Below are 23,432 nucleotides of genomic sequence, written 5' to 3'. Positions count from 1 at the left end.
GTTAAATGTCTGATGAAGGATGGGATTGATCTCACAGCAGGTATCAAAGACTTAATTGGCCTCAAACAAACAAAGGCAAAGTCTCAGCAGGCCTTCTGCTGTCAAAAAGCCAATAGCAGTGTTAATTAGACTTCAATTTTGAAGAATTTGGAATCATTTAAGATATGCATATTTTAGATACACATCGATAATTAGCTCCAGGACAATCCTATTGCATCTTGCTTCAGGCTACACCATATGCATGGACAGTGGGATAGGTAGTATCTCAAGGGCTTCAGTACAAATAAAAATTTACTTCCGTGGAAAAGAAAAAATGCTGATGCACAGTGATATCAGAATCATATTGGTTAAAAATGGCAGTGCATAGGTGAAAGACGGTTTACAGCAGCGGTTACCAGTCCTGGAGTATCCCCCTATCATATTAGTGTTTTCTGCCTCAAAAAACGGATCCAACTAAAGAGTTAATTAACAACCCCGTCCACAGTGAAGTGGGTGTGTTAGAGCATTTAAACATTAAACCATGCACAGCAGGGGTAGCCCAGGAGTCTGTCTCACAAAGCATGTTCAACTTAGACAGGGTTCCTGATTTTCAGCTTCACAAAACCTACCAAACATAACTGTGGTCAGTTTGTTTAACAACTTTCTCTGATAATCCAAGTCTACAATCACCAATATCGACATCTTCACCTGCCATGATGTACCTCGCCCTAGCCAATCACAAATCCCTACTGGATATTTCCTGACCCTAGGTATTGTGGGATAGCCAAGGTTAATCCTTGTGCGCATGCACATGAAAGCACAGCGTTTACAACAAACAGCTGGCATGGGAAACATAAGCAGTCCAGTGGCTTATTTTCCAAAGAAAAAAGGAATCATACTATGTAAATATGAAGAAAGTAAAGCAACAGCAAAAACTCTGTTGCCTCTAACATGTTGGTGCTTGATTGAGTGATGGCTTTATATTCTTGATATCTATGTAGTATGATTGTTTTTGCTTATTATAATATTTTTCCACAAACATGACAAAGAAAAAAACGACGCGAAAAGGACAGAAAGGGTTCACCTTCGCCAGAAGCTTGGGTTTTGGCCCGTGAGCTGTTTATGATCCAACATCCCAAACTGAACTGGCCCTGGAGCAGGTTAGTTGTGCAGTGTAAGTTGCCATGGTGATGTAGCCACTGTGCCAAATAGCCCCTGGTATTCCTTTAGTGGCAGAGAATGAAAGAGCCATGTTTGTGTCTGCATGCGTGAAAGTGAGCATGTTACAGATGGGAAAACAAATAAGAGTATGAGCAGTCGGGCAGGTGTTTCATTTACTCAAACACTCCCTACGAGCATCGAGAGAGAGAGAGAGAGAGAGAGAGAGATGAACTCCATCACTGTTATGAGGGAGAGAGGAGCTCCTGATGTTAACAGAATCCAGCATCTGTGTTAGTTGATCATACCACATGTAGCCTGCTGGCACCTAGATTTTAATACTTAGTGACTACATCTGCTCTGACCAGCAGGAAAGATAGAAGCTAACCTACAAAACAGGCCACAGCAACCGGAAAGAAAGCTGGATCTGGGGATTTGCAAAGACAGATTAAAATTCATTGCCAGCAAAACAAATATCCAAGCCCCCCCACCCCCCCCACCCTTTTCAAATCAATCTATTTTTTAAAGAAATATACTGCTCAGTTTAAAAAAGCTAATCACGTTTTTGCAACGTTAGCCATCTGTTTTGGCCTATTTGTTGCAGGTGGAGCACTTCTGTTGTAAGCGTTAAGCCTCCACTTAAAATAAAGCATAACCTACATGATGTAATTTAAAAATTCAGAATTCAGAATACATATGTTGGCAGTGTGTAATGTGCAGATATATGAGCGAGAAATGATCCCACTGCAGCCACCAAACGGCATTACCTTTAAGACTCACTGGGGAAAGCTTCACTAAAAGCACTCTACCACAGTGCAGGGACTTCAGAGGCCTTAAAAAAGCCTGAGCCTAGTCTGCAACTTCTAAAAACACACCAGAATGCATCCTCAGCCCTTCTGGTTTCAAAATAGCAATACTTTTATCAACACAATAAAGCAGTGTTCAGATTGTGGCTCACCAGCAGAATCCAAAACAGACCTTCAGTAAGTAAATCACACACACATTTGTGTAATATTCTAAAACAACTACTTTAATCATTTGATATTCCAATTTTAAGGTCATTCCTGGGTCACACTCCTTTTGCAATGCCATGAGTGAAAGGATCAGAAGAGCACGTACAAGTGAGAAAAATATAAAGAAGCAAACTCAGAAAGTGATTCATGAGGTGGTACATACACTCATTCGCCTGCAGAAGCCATTATGTGACAAACGAAGCAATCAGTTTATTTGCAGTCAGATGGCAAAAATGGAACAGTAGATGTGAATTCAGACAGTTGAATGATTGTGAGGCTCCAGTGAACAAAACCAGGAACAGATAGAAAGGTTTGGAAAAAAATACAAAAGAAATGCAAAAGGACAAATAAAAGTCACTGTTTAAAGGCAGATCCCTCAGTTCTTCACATCTTTAAAGAATTTCACTGGGATGTGCCTTTGAACAACACAAACACAGGAAAGATTACAGTGGGACAGATATCATTTAGAAGTTCCCTCTCCAAATCTCACTTCACCGGGGCACAGAAGCACTTAAAGTATTATGGAAGACAAGGGAAAACTTAAAAACGAATACAAAGAAACAAAAGGGAACATCAAAAGACAGAAGGAAAGAGGAAGTCTGAGATGGTGCAACACTCCCTGTCCTAGCCTTCATAGATATGATGGGCAGTTTTTTTTTTTATTATTTTTACTTTTTTTTTTTAAATCGCTAAACGCAGCCAACAAAGCACACTAATTGAGCATCATTTTTAAAATGTGATTTTTAATTCTGTACATGTAATAAATGTGATGACAAGGTATTCAGTGTTGATTGCTTTTCAGGTCACAATCCTGCATGTGCTTGAAAACAGCGCTCACTTTGAAAACGGTTAAGAAATCGCCAGTTCTAAATCACTCACTCCACTCTTGCCATATTCTTTCATTGTACAAAGATTTCACTAGAAAGAAAGACAAAAGCAGGGCAGGCGAGTGCTCGTGTTTAGCTTTGAGGAAGCCTGCACCAGACTGCACCTGCCCCAGGATTATAACCTTTCAAAACAGATTAAGAAAACAATATTAGATCGAAAATGAAACAGGATGATCAGGACATTCATGGTTAACAGTGGATCAGAAATCGAAACAGAAAGGAAAGAAATAATAAACAAAATCCAGACACCAGGAACAGTAATGTATATTTTTGTTCCTGTTCTTGTAATATATGTCCGAGTAGTGAAGCCTCCATTGAAGATGGACTACCCATATGGACTACAATTCCCATCCTCTTTTTTTTAGAAAAGCTCAACTGATAAATTCCCGTCCAGCTGGCTTATCTGAACTACAACTTGCGGCCCAGTCAGAGAGGTATCCAAAAGGGTCCATACCCTCTCCACAATAGGAGAATCGTTCATCCATTATCAGAGCGCGCACCATATCACAGCGCTATGCATGCCCACTTAACATGAGGCCCATGACAGATCACTTCTGTTCCTGTTTAATTTAGATAACGCAGTTCCTCCATCCGCAGCTAAGCTGATGCATAGAATTTTAATAGTGAGTAATATCTCAAGAGTTAAGATGTTTGTATTATGGACAGTGAAGAGCACACTTAAAATATACTCAGCTTCCCATATAATCTATTAGTCAAAGGTTTCTTTTCACACACTTTAAAAACAATAACGATTACAATGACTCGTAACAAAACAGAACAGCAGGAGGATGGGTGAGAAATGGGATCAGTAAGGCCATGGTTGAAAGAGAATAACAAACACAAGGACTAACTGAACAAAACAGTGATAACAATAAGTTATTTGGAAGGTTTCTTAAGGATCTCATTATGTTGTTTTAAGAATGTCTGGTTCAATCATTAATGCTGTCAGTTTCTGCTCCCCCAGCCCACCCTACCCCACCCACAGTACAGTGCCAGGGTCCTGCAACCCCAAATATCAACCTGTTCACAGTCCTAACACGCAAACATGCACAAGCACACATTTTTGAACCTCATTTGAGCTCCAACCTCTTGATTGTTAATTTTGCACTTATTTTTTTTGTTCTGAATAAACTGATCCCTATATCGGCTATGAGGAGGGGTGAAACATCTCATACGTAACTCATACACACAAACATTCATGCACACATACACAGACACACACACACACACACACACACGGACAGTCTCCCGAAACCTGCAACCTCTACCCAAAACCAAAAACCATCCAGACCTCTAACAGAGTCTAGTAGAGCATCCTTGCCTGACCCTAACAGGTGGCTTTTTTCCCCCTCACCCTGGAGAAGATTACATAAGAGGAGGAGAGATGACGGGAGGAGGAATTTAATTTATTATTATGTCAAATAAAAAGGATAAAGCGCGTCTGAGTAAAAGTGTCGGGGGGAGCTCTCCTAGCTCAGGAGCTGGCGAATCTCCTTGTGCATGTGACACAAGAAGTCCACGTAAGACGCCCCACCACTGTTGTTTTTATCCTCCACAAGGAAGTGCTTAAAGATGAGCTCCAGTTTATCTTCCTGCTTCACCACCATCAGCTGAAACAAAGAGGACATCCAGTGAAGCACAGACGATAACAGGGAACGACATAAATAAATAAATAAATGAATGAATAAGTAAGTAAAAGGAGGGGGGCACAAAGCAAAAGGCAATGTGATCGAATGTGACAGACTGAAAAGCAGAGCACAATAACAGTAAGCACATAAGAAGCAGAAGGAAGCTGTTGACAAATTTTACCTTCATGTAGCGTGAGCGCTGTGCACGGAAAGACTCAATAATCTCCCTCAGCCTCTTCGAGTAAGGATTATCCAAAATCGGCAAAGATGTCTAACAGTAAAACATGAGAATCCAAGTATGAGATGGACTATATACCCACACACAAAATACAAAAATAAAGCTATTCACACCAACCAGCCACTTCATTAAGTACACCTCCGTGGTTCTATATTTCTTGTCCATTCTATCAGTTCCACTTACAATACAGGTGCGCTTTGTAGTTCTACAGCTACAAAGTTTGCTTCACTGCCTACTTTGTTAGCCCCCATTAACCTTGTTCTTTAATGGTAAAGACTCGCACAGCACCACCACAGAGCAGGTATTATTTAGGTGGTGGCTCATTCTTAGCTCTGCAGTGATACTGATGTGGTGTTGGTGTGTGTTGCGCTGGACAGCTCTATTAGACACCTACCTTGTTGGTCCACCTTGCAGATGTAAAGTCAGAGACAAGAGCTCACTTGTTGCTGTACATTTGTGTTAGTCATCCACTAGTCTCTTTAGTGGTCAAAGGACGCTGCCCACAGGTCAGGACAGTTTTGGCTTGGTGAGCCTGATCCACAGCACAACACACACCAACAAGCCACCATCACGCCAGTGTCACTGCATTGCTGAGAATGATCCACCACCCAAATAAAACTTATCCTGTGGTGGTCCTGACCATTAAAGTACAGGGCGAAAAGGGGCTAACAATGCAGAGAAACAGAAGGACTACAGTCTGTAATTGTAGAACTACAAAGTGCTCCTGTTTGGTAAGTGGAGCTGATAAAATGGATAAAGAGTGTAGAAACAAGGAGGTATACGTAATGAAGTAGTCGGTTGGTGTATATTAGGTTACTATATGTCGTACCACGTTGGAATCTATCTGGCTGAAGGCAGGAGTGCCAAATATGTTCTGGAGCAGCTCCTGCTGTGCATTGGCCCCCACCCAGAGGAAAAGGTTGAGCCCTGTCTCCAGCAGGTATATTCCTCCTTTAGACAGTCTCTCCTCGGAGTCCCGAATGGCCACTGGAAGAGTGTCACTCTCCACATCCAGCTTGTGCTACACAGAGAGAGAAGATGGATGCCCACATTGATATATGTATCTGTAATCATCATTAAATGATTTACGAATCATGTTTAAATGTTTATATTAGTGCTGTCAACGTTACATTTTTAACACGATGCATTACAAGCTGACTAATTTAAGGCATTTCTCTGGCTTGACCCTTCAAACCATCCACAGTAGTGCAGGCTGAAGCCCAGCTGCTTGCATGCTTTATGTTACTATGATAGAATCTGCAATTGTAGATTTCTCAGTCAAATACAACTTTTCAATGGGTTTTAAATCAATACTCTCAGCACCTTCAGATGACTATGCTGGACAGGGCTTGCAGGAGACCTTTGGATAAATCAACTAGTAGCAAAATAATAATAATAATAATAAAGCTCAGTGTAAAGCTACTGTTAGCCACAGTTAGCCAAGCGATCAGTTTTACTATTTAACCATAGCAGGTGTTGGATGATAACTACAATAAACACTGAGCTGCCATGAGGGGAGGTTTGGAAATGGTCATAAGAAACCACTGACAACTGTAAAATCACTACTATTAATGTGTCTTGTTTTTATTGTAATATTGGTGTTTGTCTTAACAACTAAATGCTTACTAACCAGATAAATAGATACATTTGAATAGCTTTTATTTTCTAAAATGCTTTAACTACACAAAATCAAATGATTAATTACAATTAAGTATTTTAATGTTAGCTCTAGTATAAATGCATTACCGATTTATGTATTTGAGCATGTAAGTGTGGAACATTAATATGCCAGCATCCACAAAAAATTCATTCTAAATCAAAAAGCCTGTCAAAAATGATGGTGTAGATCATAAATCGCTCAATAATGTGGTCAAGTTAAACTAAGTTGCTATCATTTCTGTAAGCATGTTCAAAATAGTATAATGACAATAGGCAGAGAACAGTAAATCAACACTTGTTGACCAGAAGCTCATTTTGTGCGTGCACGTGTCTCACCACTGGAAGCAGTCGTGGGTAAAAGAACACATGGCTCTCTGCCACATCCATGGCGCTGACCAGCTGTCTCAGGTAGGCACGATCATCCAGGGAGACGTCAGCTCCAGGGTGCAGAACATCACTCTTCAGCACACAGTTCAGATAAACAGGGAGCAGCTTCATACACTCCGGGAGGATCAGCTGCACACACCCAGACGTGAGATGATTAGAAAATAAAATGTTTATTTGAAGTCCGTTTTGCTCGTGTGCTAGTCACAATTAATCAGTTGAAATAAAATAAAAATGGCACTATTAGTAGCAACAGCATGGAGTACAGCTGAATTCACCTGTCCAGCAGAAGATGGGCTGGCACAGTTCTTGCGGTAGCATGCCAGGATTTGGGCGCATTGGTTCACCAGACTGTCCCGCACGTTCTTGGTAGGGTTATTCAGTACACTGCGATATGCTATAAACACAAAAACAATTTATCAATAATGTAGGATGTTCCTGCAATTAAAATATCAATAAATAGCAGAGTAGCAGAAAGTTCTTTAAGGAGTAGACCAGACAAGGTATTTGGGATGACATGACATTGTCTCACTTACCGTACTTGGCGAAGAAGTTTATGATAGTATCTGTCTCGCAGTTCCTGTAAAGGTCAGCCAGCTGGGCGCAACAGTTAACTGCCATGTTGTGGATGCGTAGCCGCCGCTGACCACTACAGCTTGTGTATAGTACAGCACACTGCAGACATACATAGCACAAACAATGGTCAGCAAAGGGGGAAAAAAAGTGATTCAAGTTAGCTGCTAAGACCACTTTCCTTCGATACAAACCTGCATGAGTGCACCTGTCTCCTCACTGAGTTTGTCATCATGTCGGAACTCCACTGTGATAGTCTTGTCACAGTCTAGGCCTGCCAGCTCCACATCAGTGGTGTTGCTCATGTAGAACGAACCAAAAAAGTCTGTGGCCCGGATACCTGACAGAGCATAATCCAAAATCCGGTCTCAAAGTCTGCTCCAAACTTAAAACCCTTTCTGTGCATTGGCGAGTGGCCACCAGGCACTGTGCATTTCAGTTATAGCACAAACGTACTGAAAAGCGCATGTACACTCACCAGTGCTGGTGCGGACTCTCATCACTGCGTCAAAGCCCACCTGCTTCTGTATGTCTTTCCTCAAGTCATTTAGGAACCGCTCCTGGTCAGACTGGGCCTGATGCACATCAAAGTATCACAAATGACAAATGAAAATATTAAGCGTTTTATTATCCCATTCATTAGTTATTTCATGGATATTTAACTCTCCAGACATGAAGACTAAGGTATAGTACTTGTGGGCTTTAGACCTACATAATGAAACCATTCATGAATCTAGAGTTGGACACTCACCTGGAAATAGGTGTATTTGTAGACAGAGCCGCCTGTTGACGTGGGGACCACCCCTAACGTTGCCACGTCCACGTACTGATTAGGGAACAAGAAGAGATCCACACAGCAGCCCTGCGCCACACACTCCTTTGCCAAATTAGCGTAGAAACTCACCTGGGGCTGGAATAATGACTGAGGAAAACAGCAGTGAGGGGTGAAATTTAAATTAAATTGATTTAAAACACTTTTAAGGCATCAATTATTAAATATATATATATACTAAAAAGAATCCAATAATGCTAAGTTCATATTGTGTGCCCATTTCATTTTAGACTGTAGCAAGTCTAAGAGAATCTTACTTTTTCTTTGTCTGTGCCCACTAGTTTTTTGTCCTCTCTGTTCTTCAGCTTGCCTGGAGCCTCAGCAATGGGCAGAGAGGAGTGGAAGACAAACAGCTTCCCAGCACAGTCTGCAGCCTGAGATAAACAGACCAGCTATCTTATACCATTCACATTCATATTATAAAAAACACAGCAACCTTTCTGCTGCCCTGTAATATGTGATTAATGTGAACAACCTATCAGACTAAACAACTGATGTTTTAAAGCTATGTAGAGACAGCTGTAAATACCTTGAGAGCTTCCAGTCCTGCTTGGATAACAGGGCCAAACACTGTCTCTGTCTCTCGTGTGTCTGCAAACATGTCGGGTATCTGGTCCAGCAAACTGAGAACAGACAAAGAGATGTTTATCAGTGAAAAATAATAATTATACTTCAATAACCCCCCTCAAAAAATAAGGCCAAACCTACCTCTCAATCACAACCCTGGACTCTGAGACATTGACAAGGAATCCATCCAGTAGGGGTACAAACATGTCTGCCACATCTGAGACCACCATCATCTGAGGCTGGGCCAAAGAGGCCTTCACGTTATAGAAGTGCAGTACCTTGTTGTAGGTTGCAAACCCGACTCGTATATTGGACTGCACATCAGGGTTCTCCCTAAAGAAACACACCACACAATATATCTGATACTGAAGCGTGTGAATAAAAGTGCTGGTTCTGCTTTCTAATCTAATTGTTCAAAATACTGGCTATCAATCTAAAAAAGAACATCAGAATTTTACACTAACTGCTATTAGGCTGTACCTGGGCAAATAGTCCAACAAGGTCTTGAGCTCCTGGCACACAATTCTCACCATGCCATTTTTCACAGCATTGTAGGACACATCAATCAAGAAGATGAAGGCAGGGGGCTGAGGAATCTTATTGTTCTATGAACAAATAACAAGGTAGTAACAAATTAACACAAACAAACAAGACTTTCACACCTACTCAACTGGGTCTGTTTTGTGATCATACCCAAATTCTTGAGGCCTGAAAAATGATTGGAAATGCACACCTTACAGTAGTCCACTGTGGCTAGGAACTCATAGCTGCCCAGGGAGAGTTCCGGCCGGTCATAGCAGTCTACGCGCTTCCCTGTGTGGTCCAGATGCTGGAAGTAATGGGGAGGCACTGTGACAAGAAACAGTTCAATAATTACAACCGAGATCATATACAATAAAAAGAGCACACACCTCATCTACCCCTTTCGGGCAATCATGATGGGTCACACCTAAATCTCAGTCAAAAAAGTCCTTCAAAGCTCCGTTCACACAGCACTGTGGGACAAAGTTCATGCTCAGGAAATGAACATACTATTACAACACCTGATGACTAATAGGCCACAAAAAACTGGCACACTCACCCTCTGTGACGCAGCTGCAGAAGCCACACTGGAAGCGCCGGCCGCCCTCAATGAACTGCATGTAGGGACACATGTAGGCCTTACAGCGATTACAGCGAATAGGGCCACTTTCCCCATGGTCCACTATATATGGGGGATTCTGGGAAGGAAAAAAATTGGGAGAGGATTCGTTTTCTCAGTGTTCACGAAGCTTTGGAAGTGGATTACCGAGTAGCAAAAACACCTTATCTGATTACAATAGATGTGTGAATAATTTGAGTTTGGATATTGGTAAGAGTTAATAAACTAGCTATTGTCAACTGCATAGAAGACATCAGTACTGCTTTAGTCAGTGTACATGTCAATAAAGCAATAAGCCCCGACAGGCCGTGCTTTACAGTGATGTTATCATGGGTGTTGTTAGGCCCAACGCAAAGTCCCATGTGGAATTCAGACATGTGCGCAATTCCATACTGGACAAACAGAGCCCCATACTGGACATATACTGCCCTATTTGGATGTAGAAGCCAGAATTTCACAACTTAGCTCACTATATATGATCAATGGGGCCATTTGAGATTCAGCCTGGTGTTAATGCTGCTTAAAGCTGATCTAACTAAAACATGGACATTTGAAGCATGTTAGACATTTGAGTGACATATTTACTTCTTTATACTGCAGTTTCACATTGTATAATACAACATTAGTAACCTTTAACGTAAAGGCTCAGATATTAACGGAGCTGCTGTTCAGCTAGCTGATCAGCCCAGCCGTAGTTAAGAAATAACTTAACACCTCAATTAAACTATAACCAAGTTCTTATTTGATCAATACGCTCATGGTCTATGCAATACCAGAATAATACAGATTAGATTATTCTATTAACAGTACAACAATTTTTAGTGCCTTGGCACTGTAATACAAAATTCAGTTGCTGTGAGGTGGTCATAAGCTTTCGTATATCAAGTATTTTAAATCAGCTTTGAACGTTGCTCAGTGGTTTGGACAGTAGGTTAAGCTGGTAGATTTGTGTCTGATAATGCTTAAGTAATGGAGGTTGCCTGTTCAGATGACACTAACACTAGAACTAACTGGTGCAGAAGTAGATGGAGGTTACTCATCAAAACTTATGGGTTTTCATACTAGTTTTTCCTCCTCAGTGGATGATGTCAACACGTTAGTTTGTCAAGTGACTTGTTAAAAACAGAGAAATGTATTTTTTTTTTTATTGTTTTTAGTTCTAGGTAACATTTGTTAGCCTAGCTACTTCTCAATCAAGTTCTTAATAATGCGCTCAACTTGTATTTGGTAGTAAAATATTCTATAACTTACTATACTTACCGAACCACGCTTACTGAACCCTGTTTAAAGTAATTTAAAGTATGTGGGAGAATACAATCGTATTTCAGACTGTGTGCAATAATGTAGTGTCTTACTTCATCTGGAGGCAGAGTAGCCAATGGTTTGATCACTGCAGCCAAGGGCACCTGGGACTGTTTGGCCATGTCCGAGGTGCAGGGCATGTTATAGGCTGTACAGCGGATAAAACGTGGACTGGCATTCCCTGTGAACATAAAGAAAATACACCCCTTAACATGTAAACGAGACAGAGCTTACAAAAAATGTTGATTACATGTTAAATCAAGCTTAATTTATCTTTATTTAATTCAAAAGGTGACAGCTGGGTTGAATACCACCCTACAGACACATGGTCTCACTGTTCTACTGTGGTGCCTTTTCAGGGAGTAATACAAAGGATCACGGTGCAATGACCTGCTCTATGAAAAACTGATGAAGGTATAAGAGGTCTAATTAGATCTCTTACCTTGATCTTTAACATGAAAGTTAGTTGTGACAAGGGGTGGGGCTTGACCTCTGACCCCTGTAACAAAAGGCTCACTGCCCTTGTTTGCTTTGTCATCCTCAATCACCTGAATCTGAGAGAACAAATGCAATGAAACAGTAAGTCTCTAATCCAAAATTCACATTAACACACACACACCCACACACACCCACACACCTTCCCAAAGAACATAACAGAATCACATCTACATTACACTGAAGGATTAAATCAGTGTTTAGATGTGGGACCATGCCAAAAAAGAAATGTAAACCACCACGTCTTTCATTCACTTTGCTAGAGGGTAAGTCATGTAAAGGCTGAAACTAGCTAGCATGCAAGGAGAGAGGAAAGGGCAAGACTGAGAGGGTACCAATGACCTGCTACATGTGACAGATACCATTAAGACGATATACAGTATTCATAGGGTGTTTTCCCACTACACATGAAATACTAGGAGTGACCCTGGCAGGAATGAATGAGACCAATGTTTCTAGTTCTAGTTCTTTTTCCACCTGCATGAGAGACAACTGGACCTGTTATAATAACCGCAATTAATTACTGGTTTTTGTTCATTTTATGCCACTCTAAACAATCTAATTTGGCTGATCAGCTAGTCAGCTTAACTTGGCTGACACGAAAATGTTATACTGCACTGTTCTACATGGACACACTCAAATGTCTACATTTACATACTTGAACAAGTCAAGAACAAAGTCAAGCAAACTTCTAATTTTTTCTCTCTTGAGAGCAGGAACTGATGCATTAGATACCCTGTGAACTAGTTAGCTAGTTTACTACCTAACACCCTTAGTTGAATGCTTATTGCTGAAATAATAGAGCAATTTTCTACTCACATGAGTGTCTATAATACAAAATCATGGGTAGAATTAAACAAAGCTTATTTGTCTGTCATGTTAGAAAAGATTAACAAAAACATTCTGTGGAGGAGCATAAATGCTAATAGTGTTAGCATAATCACTACCTGCTTAGCAAACTTTTAACAAAGCAACAATTCTTAAAATAGCATTTGATACATCACCACACCATTCTAGTTTTCATTTTGATGCACTTAGTGCTGATGTAATAGTGCTTGGAGACTTTATCTTCACCTGGAAGAGTAAAGAATTTGCTAAATTGTCATTGCTCTCAAATGCAAGTGTACGCAAGGATAAAGGAGAACACCCTCTAGTGCCATTAGATTGGTGCCAATCTTAAAAAGGTATCAAAAAAAAAAAACATAAAACTGGAACCTTTGGTACTGGACCAACAGCCAATGCACAGTTCCTGTTTTCTGGGTGCCAAAGGTTCAGGTACTTTGTGCAGTGGAAAAACGCCCCTCATGCTTGAAATTCAACTGGTCTCAACAATCCTGTAGGCAGTTAGATGAATGTGCTTGCCCTAAAGTGGCATCTACACACTTGCTTGCACTGTCTGGATAAAAACTGAGCTAGCTCAAAAGTGGCTGCCAATCATGGAGTAATTCGAAATTCTATGCTCATCTTTGAGCTCAAATCATAATATAGGACAATATCTACAATGATTTAACTATCTATTTAAACATCATGTGAGAAAACACAATCCAAGAGATCTAATCAGAGTCATTGGTATTATAGACAGTTGAGCTGGGACAGGAATGAGTACTGAGGAAAGTGATTAGAGTTAGTGCAACAAGAGAGAAATGCAGAGAGACACAGGGCACTTACTGGGCTGGGAATAGCGTCTGGGTCTATTCTATGTCTTGTTTTCTGCACAGGCGGTATGTCAGAGGCTTGCTTTATATTTTAACAATTTAGTCCAGCAAATTAAAGAGAGAAAAGAAAAGCCAAAACAAAACAAAAACAGAAAAAGAGCAGAGAAAAAAAGACGATAAACAGAAGTGTAACCACAGTTACAGTACCTCTGCTTTCAAGTTTAGAATTACGATGATTAATAACATTGTTTAGCAATACCAGTGAACATGGATGCAGATATTGCCAGCAACACATGCAATATTCAAGCATAGCTTTTTGTAGCCTTGACAGACACCGAATCTTCATATGCTATCTATGTTAACCCGCCATGGTGCATGCATATCAGACACAGGAGACTCCAGAGAATAGCCTAGCTTACACAAACCACTGCATATTTTAACTGATTACACTCATTAACACAGGTATTTATATAACTGATTTGGACTATATATGTATAAATAAGAAGAGAATAGAAAAGTGAAGTAAAAGTAAATCAAAGTCTAAAAAGACAATGGATGTGCAAAAGTGTTAAAAAAGATGCGTAAAAAAACTGTAATCAGAAGATGTAATCTGTATGTACCGGGCTAGGGATGGAGTCGGGGTCAAGTCTCTTCGGTGCAGGAGGAGCAGGAGCTTGTGCAGGAGGTGCAGCTCCATAGCTCTGCTGCCCAGGATATGGTCCAGCATAGCCAGGCTGTGGACCCCTCACCTGCCCAAAAGCACCTGTCCCACAAAAAACATACACATACTTCACTACCACAAAGAGGAGAGAAATATTTACAACAAACTCTAAACAGGTCAGGCTTATGATTATGGTTTATTATGGCATCGTAAATTATTTTTAAGCATTTGAAACCATAAAAACCTTAAAGCATGTATGTGTATCATTATAATGATGCTTTTCATGCAACTTCCAAACAAATCTGATGTCGTGAGATGCATTTCTTTGGATGTTAAAGAAAAACTAGTAAAGCACCAAAATCACAATTCAGGATATACTGGGCTGTAACATGAAAACAAACCAAAAAAAGCTGACAATAAATTAGTTTCTGTAAAATAAACTGTTACAGTATGTGCCACATAAACATCCTCCACAAAAGTGAACAGATGGTCAGCCAAGGCATTGACCGCAGTTATTTTTCAGTTATACTTTGCACTTTGGTAATGTTTGAATTTTTTCATGATTTCATAAACTGCGGCTACAGATGGCATTGACGAGCTAGTAGGGACTTTACTTTTCACTTCTGTTGTTTTGCTGTATTCTGCATATCATCCACAAAGTCATGTTTTCAAGAGGTGTCAAACTTGCAGTAGAGAAGTTCCTAGGTAGGGTACTTTCTCTTGATATTCGGCATGAACAGTGATTACAAATCACCAATCATGTAAGGTCCCTCATAGCAACCGTCAAACAGTTCCACACGGCCGACATTTTCACTGTGCTGTGCTCAAACTGTTTGAACGTATGTGCGCTGATGGGTCACGAAAGCAAAGGGAACAAAGAGCATTTCTAGCTACTGTTTCTCATTTACAGTACCATTGAAACTATTTGTAAAATCTTAGATTTTGACATATCATTGTAAGTCTATTTAAGTTTTTTGCCATTTTTCTCTTTCGGCTACCAGTTTTGACCTTTTGTCTGAGCATTTTAGAACCCCTTTTTTGACTATCACTAGTGTAGTTACATAACTTTCCTTAAATTTGACAGAAACAGGTGTAATTAAGCAATGTGTTTGGACTGGTGGCTGCTGGTGTGAACAGATAATTCATTAACACAACAAAAAGACACATATGGTGTTTGACAGTTAGCCAGTCAGAAAGAGGAGACAAAAGAAATATACACTTTAGCATTTTTCTACTCCTAAGACCAGCAGCAAATGTTAAGCATTTAAAAACTCAACCTTGGCTTCCAGATAGACAACATGAATGTCTACAATACTCACCATTCTGCTGAGGTGGATAGCCCTGCATCCCTGGCTGTGGTGGTGGTCCTGCCATACCTGGAGCAGGGGGCCCAGGCAGCATACCAGGCTGTGGGGGAGCTACATGGTTTGCTTGGGACATCGGAGGCCCCTGAGAGGCCAGAGGGGGACCCTGCATACCTGGGTGTGGAGGCCTGGGAGGAGCGCCTCCTTGGGGTGGAAATCCAGCAGCACTAGTCGGTGGAGGAGGAGGTCCTGAATGGAAAGAGGAGGGCTGGGACACTGGAGGCTGTTGCATGGGTGGTCCTGTATACTGAGTTGGGGTAGAGGTGGGTGGGGGTCCTCCAGGGAATCCAGAAGGCTGGGAAGTGGGAGGTGCTGCCCTAGGATGAGACGCCTGCACAGGGGGAGGTGGGCCTCCATATGACGCAGTAGGAACTTGCGGCGGAGCCGAAGAAAACGGAGGCTGCGAAGTAGGAGGAGCTTGAGGGAAAGACTGTTGAGAGGCAAGAGGCGGACCAGGAGGCTGGGTGGGACCAGGTGCAGAGAAAGGTGGGGCTGCAGTTGGGAAAGGCTGCTGAGGAGGAGCCCCATAGTAGGGCTGAGAGAGTGTATGAGGTACTCCCTCAGTTGACGGGGGCTGTGTGGGAACAGTAGATGTGGGGGCAAAAGAAGAAGGGGCTGAAGGTGTATAAGCAGCAGAGGCAGAAGGCTGGGAGACTGTGGGAGGAGCTTAAAAACAAAAACAAACAAACAAAACAAACAATGAATGATGGTTCTTTATAGGATGAGAGAAAATGTCGCTTTGCTCGAACAATCCTCTATATCTTACTAGTCAGACGAAAATTATTTACCATAGCCTGGGCCAGCAGGAGAAGGTACAGTAGACCCAACCTGCATGCTAGCCATTTGATTAGTCATCTGCTGCATACTGTTTAGTGCTGCTCCAAATTGCTGGTTGTATGGAGGTTGAGGACCAGAGAGGTTCATCGCTCCTTGACTGTATGGCTGAGACACTGGAGGTCTACACAGTGGAAGCGGGGGCGACACATCATGGTTTAGAAACTGTATAGCATGCAACATGAGCCTTAACGCGCTACAAGAATGAATCTGCATGGATATCTAGTGTTTGTTATGATGCCTCTCGAACTGGAATCAAATTTCTATTCATGCTGCCACTGAGATCAAATTTCTATTTGTCTTCAATTTGAAAATGATGTACATTAACAGACAACATTGACAAATGTAGACCAACGCAAATCCGCAACAGATTTCTAATAATGGTTAGAAACTTAGAAATAAAATGTCTCCACATAGAATCTACAACAGGTATGTATTATAAGGACAAAAACACTTAAATTTAAGCAAAAAAAAATAACAAATAAATTAATTCAACAGACTCAAATTGCACAAAAAAGAAGGGGAAAAAACTGATCTTGTAAATGTGAAAAAAACTTGACACCACACTTTAACCAGCACAAATGCATTAGACTTTAATGTGCAGCTAAAAGTAAGTGTTGGGAAATTATAAACTTTTCTACTGAGGTTTTGGCTGCAGCTCATCTCAAAGCTGGGCGACAAACTTTCCGACTCGCTCTATAGGCTTGACACAAAAGAATTACAATTTGCATGACATTTCAATATTCTCAAAGCACATTTTAGATCTGTTCGGATCTCATTACACATGCATATTTATCTTATACTGATTAATAGAGAATTTATAATAGAGGTTTTTATGTACAACCTAAATAGAACAACAAAAAGTTATCTAAAGGTACCTAGCATAAGTTGTATTTAACATGTAGTCAAAACTTGCATGATACCAAAAGAAAACATCTCACAGCAAAGATTTACAACCAGCTCAGTTTTAATCAACTTTAATAAAAAAACTTAACATCAAACAAATGTAACAAACTTTACTGCCTAAGTAGTAAATTAATAAAAGCACGTCTTTTTGCATTGTCGAGGTGCATGACTGGAACTGAAGATCATAACTGATATTCACTCCTAACAAGCAAACGGCAAAAGACCAATTTACTTTTATTTTGGTTGATTGGTGTGATGATTTTACGACAAACAATGTGAGCCAGTCAAGTACATGTGCTGCGTGTGAATGCATCTGCTGGTCTGTCCAGCCTACCTACCAGCACATGTGTTTCATATCCTACTGCATTCATTTAGCCCACAAAGTGCAAGTTTCGGGTAAAGAGCAGATAATAAAGGCAATTTTCTGTGTGTGTGTGTCTCTCAGGTGCTTTAAAAACACTAAAAAGTCCTGACCGTCTTATATTGTAGCACAAAAAACTGTTTTCGTTCTCATTGTTTATCGTTTCTAAGAAAAGATGACACAAAGATAATAGATAACAGATGAAGCAGATTTTGCTCATGCATATTAAGAGCTGCAACCATGACAACAGTAACAACTCTGTAAAAGTCTTACTTTGATGCAGTGTAAATGTGGCTTTTTTCAGTGCTCATAACTGATACATACTGTGCTATATTGTGCAAAAGGAAGTATTGTCCAAAATGCATCCAAGAGCAGAAATTTCAGAAAATTTCAAATAAAAAAAGTCATTTTTTACCACAATCCATAAACTATAATTTAATATTGTGGCACCTTTTTTGCACATCTACAATTTCAAGCTAACAGTGAATAGAGCTGATTATTCTAGCATAGAATAATATCTAGCAGCCAATGTGCTCATAAAAATGCTAGAATTTTATATCCCTGATTTAGGAAGGATAGATTTCTGCTGAATAAAGACATTACACCTCTGTATGAATGTGCCTTACCAGGGAGACCAAGTTTGAAAAAGTAAGCTGTCAGTAGAACTGCACTAAACACTGACCTCTGTGGTGGGGCACCCATAGGTGGTGGTCCGTTTTGTATGTCACCCTGTCCAAACTGTGAATATGCCTGAGCAGCAGGCACTGGGGGTGCCCCAGAGGTGGGGGGTCCTCTCATACCTGCAGATTAAGAGTGGTTATGATTTAGAACTTAAACATTAAATCTTCTGACAACATGCTGACTGCCTAGTCATTATACACACATCTTATCACAGCAAATGGCACACGCTTCATTCTCAGCATAGAGCTAAATATTCCACGCTGGCACTATAATCAAGCGATATAACTAAAAAACAAATATAAAAAATCTAAACATTTTTCAACTCAAATCTGCACAAGAAAAACCTGATTACAAGACCTCAAGACAATGGGCCTCATTCACCAACCATTCTTAAGAGGAAATTTCTTCTTAAAACTCACACAGTTTTCATGAAGATTTTTACATTTACCAATGCTTTCTTATTTGGGATTCTTAAGTAAGAAAAAAAAAATCTAAACATATGCAAGAGCACAAAAGTGTGAACAATTCTGCAGTTTAAGAACACATCATGAATCTGACATAGACCTTTTCTTGGGACTTTTCTTGAGAACAAATGTAACAAAAACTTAGGAAGACACTGAGGCCCATTGTCCCTGACTTTGCCAGGCATTGTTTTGGAAGAAGAAAAGAAAATGCCATTCATCTGAAGATGTGAGTGACACTGTGTATGACTGAGTGACGGTGTCTGCCACAGTACAAGGACACTGGGCTATGACAGGATCCTGCTGTCTCTGGGAGCCTGCAGGTGAGGCATAGCCCAGCTGTCCTGCACTCTACAGTCACTATGAACCACAGGGAACAGGGAGGAGGACAGGCTGCCAAGCAGAATTAAACCAGTTACCTAAGTCAAGAGGAGAGGAAGAGGACAGGTCAGAGACTAAGTTTGCTGCAAGAGCCTTAGAGGGAAAGCTTGCATAAGGAGAATATCCTGAAATACAAGAGAGAGAAAGCAGTGAAAAAATGGGAAATGCGAGAAAACAGGACACAGGAGCCAGGGGGCATGGGTGGGGATGATTCACACTTGACTGGCGTTCTCCATTTAACTGCATAGAACCAGTCCAGACCTGAGGCACTGTGATTATTTATGAATAATTAATAATGAGTTCGGCAGGACTTTTTTTGGGACTCATAATTGAAAATTATGTTTGATCTCACAGAGGTCACCACATTCATCTTCCTGCAGACTTCAGTTCCAAGGCAACTCTAACACACATGACCAGCTAATCCACTTCTACTGATACGCAGCGAGTACTAAATTAGAGTTGGATGGCCAACATGGGGGGTGGGAACCCATCATGACAAAAGTTTATATACTGCGATATTTTGTTAGCATTTTAAAATACTGTCATATTTTGAAAGGCCATATTTTGAAAGGCTACTAACTTCTACTGATACGCAGCGAGTACTAAATTAGAGTTGGATGGCCAACATGGGGGGTTGGAACCCATCATGACACAAGTTTATATACTGCGATATTTTGTTAGCATTTTAAAATACTGTCATATTTTGAAAGGCTATGAAGGAGCATGACTACAGTGTTTTAATCTATGTTAGCGCTTCTTGTTGTTCACAGGCTCTCCATACATTGTTTAAGGCCAGAGTACACCGATGGGGCACACATGAACAAACACAAACGCGTGGTTGATGTGCCATACTGTTGTTTAATTGTTGTAAGACTCTAGAATGTTCTTTTCACATTCACTTTACTTGTAAGTTCTTTTTCTGAATATTCTAAAAACAAGTGCAAACATAAGAATTTGCATTAGTCCTGTCAGTGTATTCTGGCCTTAAATCCATCTTTATGACACATTCAGTCGTTCAGTGTTCTAGAAGTACGGATGATACCGATCTTATTGTGACATATTGTGCAGGAAAGTACATTTCTGAGAGCAGGACTGGTGAAATCTGATGTAATCATTTCTGTACTGAATGGTACTCAGCCATAGGCAAGACGCATAGATCTTGACAGTTACATATAATCACCTTGAGGTGGGCCTGGTTGATAGGCAGATGCAGGGCCGTTGTATGGTGCGTATGGCGCTGGATAACCCCCTGGCACTTGCTGGCCCCCATAAACAGACTGGGGGTGGCCCTGGTAGCCAGGCTGCGGCTGCCCATAAGGAGAGGCCATGTGAGGTTGCTGGTTAACATTCATTTTCAGTTCATCCCTAAATCTGAGAAGAAAAAAAGTAGGTCACGCAACTAGTTAAGCACTACTGTGTGAACATTGTAAACCTATTATATTTGACTTTCATCTTTCAACTCATGACTAATAGATCAGCACTCGGAGCGGAACTTCAGACATGTGAACATGCAAACTATTTAATCAATGACAGCTTCAGCATATCTTAACATAGCCCAAGCAGGTGGCACTAAGGCAAGTTATTCTGGTTCAAAGATATTAATTACTATTCGAGGAACACCACATGGATTTTTAAGCAATAATGACACAGCCTACCACACTCTGAACTTGCACATATGCACATGTAACTTTAATTTTTCTTTCAACTTTGCACATAACTGTACTTTTTTTTACTTTTTTGTTTTTAGTGTATTTATACTTATTCAGTGTATTTAATATATTCTTTTACTTTTCTTAATTTTTTTCTAAGACTATATTGGTAAATGGAGGAACAGCAAAGTAAGAATTTCATTGTACAGTGTAACTGCTTGTTTCTGCTGTGCATATGACAATAAAACTCTTGAATCTTGAATCTCAAGACCAAACCAGAAAGAAACCCTGTATGCAGGATATACAGGTGCAATACCCTCATTTCGTTTGGACATAGACTAAAGTAGGGAAGCACTTATGGACCGATGCGTATATCTGATCTTCTTCATGCATACATCCGCCGATGCCAAATTCGATACATAAACATTTATAAGATAGAGAAATTGGTATTAGCTCTACCAGTATTAGCATTACAGAGAAATATAATATTTATTTCTACAGAGTTACAAATGCAGTAAAATTAACAAAAAGCTCAGATCTTGGTGTAAAAGTCCAGTACAATAAATACAGCAAATACCAATTTTAAGTACTGGTCAAATCTAAACATTTCTCTGATGCCAATATTTTTTTTTAGAAGTCTGATTATTATATACCTGATTATTATCATCATACATTCCCAAGACAAAATGATTCACATGTCGCTAAAATAAAAGATTGGTATGTAACTGTAGGTGTAAAAACACTTCAACCAACCAAATAGTGAATGAAAGTATGAAACAGAAGTTGAAGACTACACATTGGGCCTAAATGTACACAGACAGGGAAGCTAAATGTAGTTGTGTACAGTTAGTATAATTTGACTCTTAAAGCTTCAGACTACGCTCCACAGGCAATCTGAGATAAAACCTGTAGACTACTAGCTCCAGCCGACGAACCAACTCGTGTGCTAGAATAAAATGCAATGCCATTTGGTCTTAAGCATTTCCCACACAGTTCCGATATTTTCACACTAAATGAGAACTCTTAATGATCCTATTAATCAGCATATAGTTTTGGAAAGAAAATGACCGTATAAGGGACTGACATCAGCCCCGTACACAGAGGCCTTGTAGGTTCAGTGCGACAATTGCTACAAAGTGCATAGGTGGATTTTGTGGAGGTTATAAAAAGATTAAATCTCTTGCGTCAGAAATCTTAAATGCTTTGTGAACTGGGAAGTACCAACAAAATGAACAAGCGCAGTACCGTCCTCGCTAATATTGGGGAGTTTCATAGCATGTAATATCAGCACTAGCACAACATAGACTTTTGAATAATTGAATGAAACCGACACCGCAACGGTATAACTTACAGCTACCCGCGTGTGTAACGCTTTGGTGACAGTATCAGCGGGTTAACAGACTTACGCAGGCCGGACAAATGTCCCAACAGTTTAATGAATTTCGCTTGTCTGCGGCTAATAAGAACAAGTATCGCGGAAAGGCCGTAGAGCAGAACAGCTAGCCGCCTTTCTTGTTCAGCAGTAACGACAGGTTAAAGTTTATTGTACAATACACACCGTTTACACTCAATACATGTTACCAAATACACGTTGAGGTTAATAGCAGACGTATAACTTAGTTAGCTATCTTATCCAACAAGAGTAGATGCGTTAGCTTGTAGCCAACCTACCCATCTCTAGCTGGGTCACTGCAGGGTGCTGTTAGCCAATTACGCTTCCAATGTAGGAACTTAGCCAGCTAGCTAGCTAGCTAGCTAGCGACGCTAACGCCGTGTCTTCTACAACAACTTGGCAAGCTAGCTAACTAACACAGTTTCCTAAAACTAGATGGCGAACCAACACTGACATACAAGTAAACACGGACTATAACGTAAACTAAACCATTAACTACAACGACAAGTTAAATGATCGAAGCCGGGCACGAATATTATTGGGCCGTAACACCAAATGTATACAGCTAGCTTAACTCACAACTCACTGTGTTGCTATCTAGCTAACGTTAACTAACAAGATAAATTCTCGCGCTAATCAGGCTGAGTTAGCTACCAAGTCCAACAAATCTTAGAAAATTAGCTGTCCTGCTAACTAACATTTGACATGCCACAGAACAGGAACCAAATTATGCCAGTTAATGACGAAACTACCCGGCGATCATCAACGTTCGCCCGTTAGCAATCAGAATAGCAACCAATCCCAACATAACACAGCACCAAAGCTAACACAGCATAGCGAGTCTGTTAGCTCCAAATTAACTGAACACCTACCTCCAAAACAGACAGATACATAAATGAAAACGCCAGCAGGACAACTGTTCCTGTTTTCCAGTCGATTGACAAAGGCGGCAGCGGTTCTTCTACAAAGAGAAGGGCACAAACGTCGTCTTCCCGAAGCGGTCTCGCCGTTAGCCGTCGTTAATCCCTCTTCCACCTCCTCGGTGTCTCCGCTACAGCAGTGACATTCGCACCGGATCCACAGTAACTTTGTGCCACGTCCACATCCGGGCTGCGAATGATTTGCCCACTTGTTCCCTAACTAGTAATCTTGCTTATCGGAATGCAGACATCTCTCCGACCCAGAAGCGCACTTGTGCTCTAATAAGAACGCTTGACTAGTGCGCAGAAT

At 40.6% G+C, this 23,432-nt stretch overlaps 1 protein-coding gene across 4 annotated transcripts; it reads right to left on the bottom strand.

Moving 5' to 3' along the window:
- Positions 1-2,876: 2,876 nt before the first annotated feature.
- On the bottom strand, positions 2,877-23,325 carry sec24c (SEC24 homolog C, COPII coat complex component). 4 transcript variants are annotated; one of them, XM_036572541.1, is made up of 25 exons: positions 23,075-23,325; positions 20,341-20,531; positions 19,199-19,285; positions 18,320-18,437; positions 16,325-16,494; positions 15,492-16,202; positions 14,132-14,274; positions 13,525-13,593; positions 11,804-11,915; positions 11,415-11,542; positions 10,000-10,138; positions 9,652-9,767; positions 9,399-9,523; positions 9,060-9,251; positions 8,881-8,974; positions 8,609-8,725; positions 8,271-8,441; positions 7,998-8,094; positions 7,714-7,859; positions 7,483-7,621; positions 7,225-7,343; positions 6,899-7,078; positions 5,733-5,924; positions 4,847-4,936; positions 2,877-4,647 (listed from the first exon to the last, which is right to left on the bottom strand). In XM_036572541.1, exons 2-25 carry the CDS (start codon positions 20,510-20,512, stop codon positions 4,507-4,509), a joined length of 3,768 nt encoding a protein of 1,255 aa, XP_036428434.1. In that variant the 5' UTR covers positions 20,513-20,531; positions 23,075-23,325; the 3' UTR covers positions 2,877-4,506. The 4 variants fall into 4 exon arrangements, with proteins under 4 accessions (XP_036428434.1, XP_036428436.1, XP_036428437.1 ...); XM_036572543.1 differs by lacking the exon at positions 13,525-13,593; XM_036572544.1 differs by lacking the exon at positions 19,199-19,285.
- Positions 23,326-23,432: the final 107 nt, after the last annotated feature.

This window comes from Colossoma macropomum, unplaced genomic scaffold (genome assembly GCF_904425465.1).
Source record: "Colossoma macropomum unplaced genomic scaffold, Colossoma_macropomum, whole genome shotgun sequence".
Taxonomy (NCBI): Eukaryota; Metazoa; Chordata; class Actinopteri; order Characiformes; family Serrasalmidae; genus Colossoma; species Colossoma macropomum.
This window is presented reverse-complemented; position numbering and strand designations above follow the sequence as displayed.

Excerpts from the sequence above, each read along its gene's own strand:
- sec24c (XM_036572541.1), bottom strand. The coding sequence starts at position 20,512 with ATGAATGTTAACCAGCAACCTCACATGGCCTCTCCTTATGGGCAGCCG. Across the intron at positions 16,203-16,324 it reads TCCTGCTGGCCCAGGCTATG|CTCCTCCCACAGTCTCCCAG; the intron begins GTAAATAATTTT and ends TTTGTTTTTAAG. Across the intron at positions 10,139-11,414 it reads CTACTCTGCCTCCAGATGAA|AATCCCCCATATATAGTGGA; the intron begins GTAAGACACTAC and ends TTTCCTTCCCAG.